This window comes from Polyodon spathula, chromosome 9 (assembly GCF_017654505.1).
Source record: "Polyodon spathula isolate WHYD16114869_AA chromosome 9, ASM1765450v1, whole genome shotgun sequence".
Classification (NCBI taxonomy): Eukaryota; Metazoa; Chordata; class Actinopteri; order Acipenseriformes; family Polyodontidae; genus Polyodon; species Polyodon spathula.
The window spans coordinates 20,795,473-20,805,472 of NC_054542.1; the positions used below are offsets into that span (position 1 = coordinate 20,795,473).

Genomic DNA, 10,000 nt, shown 5'->3' on the forward strand with positions numbered 1-10,000 from the left:
CAAAATCTGTCAGCTTAAGAGTTAAAAGCAAGCAACATTGGAAACAGAGAACGGAAATGGCTGTGCACTATGACTAATATTTCTTTTTTTTTCAGTTAAAATATAAAGGTCTAATTAATCTGTCTGAGAAAAAGGGCTGCCAGCTGTGTCACAACACTTTCAGCGAGCCTGAATTTGTTTGTTATCCCAACGGCATTCTTGTGCACATTCACTGTGCAGCGAAGAGGAACAGAGACTCTGCAAGTAAGCAGCACTTTACAAACCCCAAAAACCACACCTGAAAGACCCTAATAATGTCTTTGAACATTCCCGCCCCCTTGAAAAATGGAAATGGAAAGGGAAGAAATACTGCTGCTGTCTGCAAAGAAAAGGCCCTAGAAAGCACTGACTGGGGAAGCAGATAGAAAAACGTGTTTTAAGATGTGAACTTTGAGCACTGGAAACTCGCAACCTTTATATACAGTATGGACAAGTATTGTTAAACCAGAAGTTATTTATTTTGTGTTCTTGTCCATATAAACAGCTAAACTGAATGACTGAACAAAGGGGGTAGGATTTTCACCTAACAGTTTCCTTAAAATTACACTGCAGATGTTTACTTTTCTGTTACAAGAAAAAGCAGGGTTAATTTCACCCCAACATGTATCCCCTCCACCTAAATTGTCACCTTAAAGTAAGACAAGAGAACCTTACGATACTGATTTTCACTAGGCTTTAATTTGGTATTGAAGATGTTCTTGGACTAGTTATTGATTGTTTTCAAGGGAACAAGTTCAACTTGCTTTCAAAGTGATCTCCAACCTGCACAGGATGTTTCACTACCATTTAGTTACTTTGAAAGTAAAAGTGTGCAATCCCACAGTTGTGTTTGAAGGTAAGTACACCTCAGTAAATGTACTACTAAACAGTGGGCTGATTTAACTTTCTTAAACAGCTTTAGATCTAATGAAATAGTTGAAATAATTAAAGGAAGGGTCCTTTTATAAAATAAATAAACAAAAACAATATTTCTAAGGGTGTCTGTGAGTCTCATGAGTATTTAAAATCGCTCTTGTCTTTTAAATGTTTAAGTGCCAGGATTGGTCCTACTTTTATAATTTGATTGATGGTAGTTTTTATGATCCACCAGCATTTAGATACATTGATTTGATCCCGGGGTCTGCATCGCACATGTTTGTTCCTTGTTTCCTGTATAAACATAATAGACACCCTTTCCACACTGTGTGGTTCTGGTGTATTCATGCATAGATCAAATCAATTGATGGCACATTGAAATTCAATTGTCCGTTTTAATGTTTTGTTTTTTTTTGTACTGCACAGCAAAATTTCAATTAGCTTCCTAATGTGAAGACAACAGTGAGGGATTGGGCTTTTACTAGTCCAGGAGTGAAGACCAGGCTGTAGTTTGCTGAGTAAAAGGATATATATGTCTGGTAGTGCTGGGACAAACATGGTATGTTCATGTTTGGATAGCCATGCATATTCATTCATTTGCAAAAAGTTGTCAAAACCATTATATGTAACACTGTATTAAAGTTGAAAAATATCCCAGAAGTAAGAAAAACCTTACTTTACCCTCATGATGAATTAAGTCCCAAATAAAGGATGCCATACGGTAATTACAGTTAAAAATAAATAGATAAATAAATAAAAATGTATTGTGTGTATTTCAGGTAAAAAAACATGTAACCCCTGCTATTGTCGTGTCTTCACACTAAACAGTGTGACCATAGACACATTTCACAAAGTAATAAAATAACTTTTTAACTTGAATAAACACTTCAAATAAATAAATGTGGAAAAGGGGGCATTGTGCAATGAAAAAACATTTGCTCACTGTTTTATTTCTCTTTTATTACATTCCACATAACAAAAACTAGCTGGAGTGGCGTACTTGACTTGTATCATATTGCAGACAGAAATTGACCCAATTTGACTCACTTCCTAAATCTGAAGCAGCTCTGGCAACTTGACTTGTACGTAGCATTGCAGCTAGTGTTGCATGTGCAGCCTAATCTGGACTCTGGTTAAAATACTAGAGAACTTTTTTAGCAGCCAGAAGTAAATGGGGGACCAAGATTGGCTCACACAAACTAGAGCTATTTTCCCTCTTGCTAATTTAGAAACTGTCATGGAAATTTTGGCAAGGTAGTAAATCTATACAAGGCAAAACACACTGTGATGTGTATTTCTTATTTCTGTCAACTGTGTAACATCTGACAGGCACAGACATTTTTTTTTTTTCTGTCTTTGAATACATCTAAAAATAAATAAATAAATGTTCTGATACCGATATTTGTCCCAGCACTAATGTCTAGTAGTCAAGTACTTCAACATGTTTGTTTTTCAATGTCTTTACTTAAAGATCCCTGATAAATTAGTTGCATAGAACTACCTTTCAAATCTGTTGGTCCCACTTGTTCCTTTTTGTTTTTATCCCATCAGAACTATCAATTTGTTAACACTAAAGCGTTTGTCCATTTAAACATCCATGGATTTTTTTGTTTTTTCACATTATCCTTCCATACTTTAACCTTATACTTCAAGTGAAATGTAAGAGCAACATTATATCTTCCAATTTGTGCCATATACTTGCAGGGTTTCACTAGGACTATGCATTGAGGTTTACTATCAGACAAAAGGTTGGACAAAGTTTCAGCTGTAGTGCTTGTCCTACCTTATCCAGCGAAGAACATGTAACCCCCCCCCCCCCCCCCATGTGTACATACACCTTAATGACCCCCCCCCCCCCCCCCCCCCCCCCACCCCCCCCCCCCCCCCCCCCCCCCCCCCCCCCCCTTTAACTACCAAAGATCTTATGATTGTTTGAAGCTGTGTGGGTAGAAGCATGAAAACTATTTCCATTATGTCTGAAATCTCTTTGTGACACATTTATAAACTTTTGTAAGCACATGAAACACTTAAGGCTCATTTCTCAGAAAACATGTCATGATTACAGCTTTATTTGACCCCCTCATGGAGTTAACTAGCTTATGCTGTCATAGTGTCTTACACTACTGTATAACATCCTATTATTCTCTGCCTTACCCTCTGTACCCTTCATTTAAATCAGAAAGTCAGAAAACAGTGACAGTGATGTTTTAATCACCATTTTAGTGTTTGGAGCATCTTTTGTAGTATGTTTTGCAATTAATTTTCTGTTACATCACATAATAGGTATTCAGCCATTTTCTCCTGTGAAGAGTGCAGGGGAGAAGGGCGTTCCTTTGAGAGTGGAGCGACTGACAGTGATGTGAACAAATCACATGACAGACTGAGACTATTGACCAGTGGTGTAAGGATGTTAGGGCGATCAATTTTTTCCCCATTACAGGCCAGGATTTCCAATCATTGATTTATATATGTGCTCTTCTCTGGACTAAATAGAGCCATGATGATTGATTCTACCATCTAGTAAGAGTCAGTGGAAGCACATTTGACACCCTTGTGTCAGGTATTCATTGTGTTACATGGTAGGTTAAATTGTACAGAAATTATGTACAATAGACACATAAGTGGTCAGATCAGACATGCAAGTTCTATTCAATCAATTTAAGATCCTGCAATGTGGAATTACTTTACTGACAGCTGTACACTGCAAGCCGTTCAGTCTGTTCTGGTTTGTATGTACAAGTCATAATGAAGTAACTTGCAAATTTTAATTTCTTCCAAATTTTCTTTAATTTCTTAAAATGACAAAATGTGATGACCCAGTAGGTAATGCATACAGCATATTACAACGGCTGCAATGCTTTACCAAAAAAAAAAAATATTGTGAAACCACAACTCCAAAGCTCAAACATGGATTTATTTCCTTGGAATTATTTTAGAATACGTGGATTGTTTTCTAAATAAGAAGGAGAAAAGCAAACTGAATTAAAGAGGATAAATATTGAACGATAGATGTACAGCAATATTTTTTTATACATTTGATTAAATATTTTTTGTGACAGCACTACATATTTAATTAAAAGGAAAGTAAACAATTCACAGTTTTGAAAAAGTAATAGTTCACTCTTCAAACAAGAACAGTGAGCTACGACTGTGATGTCAGAATAATGAATTATAGCATTAATCAGGCTGCAATTATCCATTTCTTATGCATGACAGCTGAAGCCTAAACAGCTATTAAAAGTAATCACTTAAGATGCTGGGGTGTCCATATTTGAGCTAATATGTGTATTCAGTTAATAAATGCATATGCAAGCCCATTTATTGTAACTAACAGCTTATAGAAAATGACATATAACACTTGCTGGAAATGTATCTACTGCAAGTACTATGTATCCAGTTTTGAAAAATCCACTTCTGCAATGTAAAAAAGTGTTCTAACGGAACTACTGTAAAACTTGTATTTTCCTTGTCTTTAGGGGGCAGTGGATCAATATAGTGTAAGTTGAAACCACCTTTAAAATATGTATTTTTAAGGCACTATTTTATACAGCATGTATTTTTAGGTACAAGTATACAATAAATATTCCATTCTCAAGGTATTTTGACAAATTGTTATTTTAATGAATTCATTTTTAAAACTGTAGAACGACAGTGGTTATTTCATTCAAATTACCGAAAGATACGCGAGTCATTAACCATTAATTTGCCAAGCCTTGATTCTTTGAATTCGTGTCTTAATTTACACAAAATAACCTTTCTTCTTCAGTGCTTATTTAGCATTGTTCACTGTGGAGAGATTCCCTAGTGAAACATAAACCAAGGTTAAGCTTTATTTTATTTTTCTGATGCTCTTGCTCGCTGTTCTTGAGCGGTTTTATACAGGGTAAATTGGAACTTGTATTTCTGTCCAAACCATGTTCTTAATAGTATCAGTGCTTTATAAATTACTTCCAGCTGGCTTGCTAATACACTACTTAGAGTTCCATTGTTGTATATTGTTGCAGTCTTTATACAGAAATATTGACTAAGATTTATATATATATATCTATATATATATATATATATATATATATAGATATATATATAAATATAATATATATGGTTTGTCGCATTGTAAATCTAAGCTATTATATGTAGAATGTACAAATGTAAAGATGTTCATTTTAATAAACTCATGTACATTTTACTTGTGGCCACTTTTTTTGTTTTCTGGTTTACTGCTTTTCATCTGATATACAGTTTAATTGTGATGCAACTTTTATTTCTAATTTAGTTATATATAGTGAACCAATACTTTTAATTGCTTTCATTTAATACAAAGTTAATGACTTTATAAGCCATTCTAGGAATAACCAGGGCTAGACCATTCGACCAGCTACACTTCTGGATTGAGATTACAGTGGGTGTATTGGGAGGCAGTAGTGTTATTTAAACTAGCCAAAATGTTACTAGTGCTATTGTAGTGTCCTATCCAGAATTAAAGAAGGGCAAGGTAGGATTTAATAGGGGAGGGGCACTATTGTATACCAGAAATGGGCAGCACATTGAGTTGTGAGGTGTAGGTAGGGCTTTTATTCATATCCATTATGTTCTACAATAAATGATGTGAAATTCCTCCAATTCAGGTGTGGTCTAACTCAGACCAGTGACATTTGCAGGAACAACAGGAATCTAATTTAAGAGGTAGAAAATTAACATTTTAGCATAAGTATATTAAGAATATATATTAGAATGAATAACTGTTTCAGTACCAAATACTTCTAAATTTTTACACTTAATGTTTTGAGAGAATTGTAATGCGAAATGCGATGCTAGGGGTTTTAACACAGGCAACCACAGACAAACATCGTCGGTAAGACAAACAACATACAACTCTGCAGATAACACGAGAGATTCATCACCATGGTCCGCTGCCATGCCAGTGTGTTGGGGAGATGCCAGCGTGCTGGGCACCATAGGGGAGGGGGAGCCACTGCATGTATATCTAAGCACTGCTCAGGCAGGTCTAGTAGGAGACACATGCGTAATGGTAGGGGTGGCACCAACAACACACTGTGCCTGTAAGATTCCACTGCCATGGTCAGTGTCTAGTGTGGCATCCACATGTTTGATGTGCTGTCAGTTTGTTGGGCTGGAGTGGGGAGCTGCATACAGGGCAACATGAGGGGAAGTGGATAACTCAGGTGCATGACAGGTATTTTCATATTCATAGTAACATGGCGAGGGTGGGAAGGTAGCACTTCAAAAACAGGACACCCATGCGACTGCTGCATGAACCAAGTGATATCACCACCAGCAAAATGGAAGTGTAGGAGGGCCACTCTTGTGAAACTGTTTGCATGGGTGATGTCATGAATGTCAGAACAGAATGTTGATTCCAAGAATATTCTAATGAAGTTAACATTCTATTCTGACATAATCGTGACATCTGAAGGGCTTTTGTCAGAACCTTTTTTTTCTTTTTTTTTTTTTTTTTTTTACATTTTTGTTCATTATTTTAAGTTTACTGTTTTTAATATTGGTCCAACATTGTTGTATGGATAACACTTGAATACAAAATTGAACTACACTGTTATACAGTATTATCTGCAAGTCGAAACTTACATTCAAAGTGATTTTTAAATCAAAACTGATGCTGCTGACAAATGCAAGCCGATTATTGATTGAAGGTATTGTGGGTCGGATGAGACATAAAACCGATGTCTTATTGTAAGTGAACTCTACAGCAGTGGCTGATGCATAGTTCACCCGCTAGTCTCTGTAAGTCACTTTGGATAAAAGGTTCTGCTAAATTATTATTATTATTATTATTATTATTATTATTAAATAATAATAATAATAATAATAATAATAATAATAATAATAATGGAATGTGGTAGGTTATTGTTATTTTTTCATTGACAGTACAGTGCCAATGCAGTGAATAGAAATGCTTTTCTAGTTCCTTAAAGAAAAAAAAAGAAAAAATATAATGTTACAATAGGAACAGAAACTTCTGCTATGAGTTTAGAAGACTTACAATAAATCCACCTTTATCAGTGTAGCATTAATTTTGGCAGAATCCAGTAAATAAATCCACAATGCCAAATTGCACACTGTGGCAATTTTGTGACTACTGTTCAGCCTTGTACGCTTATGAACTAACCCAGCCCTTCAGAAAGTAATGAACCTACTACATCACCTCTCTTCACTGAACCTTAACCTCCACCTCAACTCTTCTGCTTTATGTAGACAGTGCTCCATGATCTTATCATCCTCCCCTTTAGAACTCCATGCTGACTTACATTCTTTACTGCAGGAGAATAAGCATGACTTGCAGGACTTGAATTGTAAGCATATTTCTAGTTGAAGGAACTGGACTTGTGAGGATACTTGCAGTGGCCAAAAGGTGTAACTCATTTCTTTCACCATCTTTCCAATGAGGCTGTTGTTCTACCTTCCAACAAAATTCAAAAAATATGTTTTTCTCCTGTTATTTTGAATGCTCTAAAGGAGTTTCTTTTAAATAAACAAATACAATTGCATTTGTCATGGTCAGAGACTCATAAATAGGAGAAAAGCCTTTATTTAAAACATGTACAGATTTTCATTTTGGTTAATGATTTAAATGAAATGTACATTTAAAAAGGTATCACATATTGAACAAATGGCTTTACAACACGTTTCATAAATAATCTAAGTAACATTTTTTGTGTTTGAATGAAATTTACAAATAATAACCTACTACTCACATTAACACAAAACAAATTAATACAAAATTGTTTACAAACAGTACTGACTACAAGTAAATGTGGTCAAAAGCAACATCAATAGATTTCATAGTTATACTTTCCCTTTCAAAACAGCATTTTTTAATTAAGAAAGATCTTATACAGCTAAAATCATCACAATATCGTACTCCCTTTATCCATGACATTAGCTTAGTGGCCTAACATTTGTTATCTGTTAGATAGCCTATCGTTTGATCTGCAGGATCTGAAATATTATGAAAAATTATTTAAACCTTACTTTCATCAAAGATTAAATATTCTTTTTGGTCTTTTTTTTAAGTCTGAAACCAACTAAAATTGTTTGTCACTAAGCAACTAATTGAACTGCAGGCAACCCAAGTCTCCCATAACTCCTGAGAGCCTCCCGGATCCGCATAGAACTCTCACTCCTGCAGAAAATGACAGAAAACCTTACAGAAATACAAGCCTAAATGAACTCTTCATGTATCTGTAAAAGGTTACTGTACTTACAAACGTCAAACAGTTGAGGCATGAGAGCCGAACATGCTAGCATATGCTAAACAAGGTACATGCATAGTTATTAGTTCTGACAGTTGGTTTGTCAGTAACCTGCCCATCAATGATATGAAGCGTATTGCAGTAGCTACAGCTTTGATCAATCATGGTTGTAAAATGGTGTTAAAACACAAAACTCTAACTCAAAGTATAATGTAACACCATGATTAAAACATAATAGATGGGCTTCAGTGAGTTACAGGAAAAAAAAAAAATTCACGAGGGATTCTGTGATGTCATAAAGTACGAGACGGAAGGTCAAGTAATTTATAAACTGTCACAGATAGATGAAATGGAAGCAGTATTAGCCCAGAGATGATAGACAAAGAGAAGGAGAGTGATACCTTTTATTGGACTAACTAAATAATAATTATTCACAAGCTTTCAAGACCTCAAAGGTCTCTTTTTCAGGTGAAAGTAGGAAAGAGAGATTGATGTTTACATTCAAAGTAAAAAAAAAAGTAAAAAAAAAAAAAAATAATATATATATATATATATATATATACACACACACACACATACACATTTATGCAATGTATATAAATAAGTACTATAGATTGTAATGAGATAGAAAACCAGTCCAAAACCATCTCGATTGAGTCCTTTGTTTTTTGAGTCCAGGAATTTTATAAATTTAAGTTCCCAAGTTCTCCTGTCTTGTGTGTTTTTGAAATTGCCCTTTAAAACAAGAACTGTCAGATCATGCAGAGAATGGTTAGGCTTGTTAAAATGGTTACCATTAGGAGTGCTGGTAATTTTGTTGCTGATGGTGTGTCTGTGTAGATTCACCTTTGTCCGAAGATGTTCTTTGATTTCTCCTACGTAAGTACCATCGGACCATTTGCAACATTTAACCATTGAACTGACAATTATTCAAAGGAAATTATACAATTCTTAGACATAACAACAACAATATTACTTCATCCATCTACAGAAAACCCACCGACAGCCAAAAATACCTCCACATCACACACATAAATCTGTCATTTACAGTCAAGCTATTCGTTACCACCGAAACTGCTCTGAAACTACTGACAGAAACAAACATCTTTGCAGTCTTCGTGATGCTTTCGTCCAACAAGGATATTCTCCAAAACAGATTGACAGAGAAATGGAACGTGCCATCAGAATACCAAGAGAAAAATTGTTGGAATACAAAGTAAAACCTGAGTCTAACAGAGTACCCTTAGTCGTTACATACAATCCATCCCTACCACCCCTCTGCAAAATCATCCCAACGAGAATTACACCCAATTTTAGCTGAAGATTTCACCCGCTCCAATATTTTCTTGGAAACACCTCTCTTATCCTACAGACCCGTCCTGTCCCAGCTTATCATCCAGAGCAAACTACCAACGGACCTAAACAATGCACACAATGGAACTAAACCCTGCAATACCAACTGTTGCAAAACCTGTCCCTATATATCTATGCAGAATACCATCCTCACAGCACAAGGGAAACTGGAGATAAAATGATCATACACCTGCAGATCCAAAAATGTAATCTACACGATTAAATGTAGCAAATGCTCCGATGGTACTTACGTAGGAGAAAATCAAACAACATCTTCAGACAAGGATGAATCTACACAGACACACCAGCAGCAACAAAACTACCAGCACTCCTAATGGTAACCATTTTAACAAGCCTAACCATTATCTGCATGATCTGATGGTTCTCGTTTTAAAGGGCAATTTCAAAAACAAACAAGACAGGAGAATTTGGGAACTTAAATTTATAAAATTCCTGGACTCAAAAAACAAAGGACTCAATCGAGATACTAGTTTTCTATCTCATTACAATCTATAGTACTTGTT

The 10,000-nt window shown here is 35.4% G+C and overlaps 1 protein-coding gene across 1 annotated transcript in view; it reads left to right on the plus strand.

Annotated features, from left to right (window-relative positions):
• Positions 1-2,726, plus strand: part of LOC121320492 (transforming growth factor-beta receptor-associated protein 1-like) — a 25,862-nt gene extending 23,136 nt beyond the window's left edge. Inside the window, exon 12 of the mRNA XM_041258862.1 lies at positions 96-2,726. Coding sequence (XP_041114796.1) covers positions 96-281 — 186 coding nt within the window. The 3' untranslated portion in view covers positions 282-2,726. The remainder of the gene's footprint in view (positions 1-95) is intronic.
• The last annotated feature ends 7,274 nt before the right edge of the window (positions 2,727-10,000 follow it).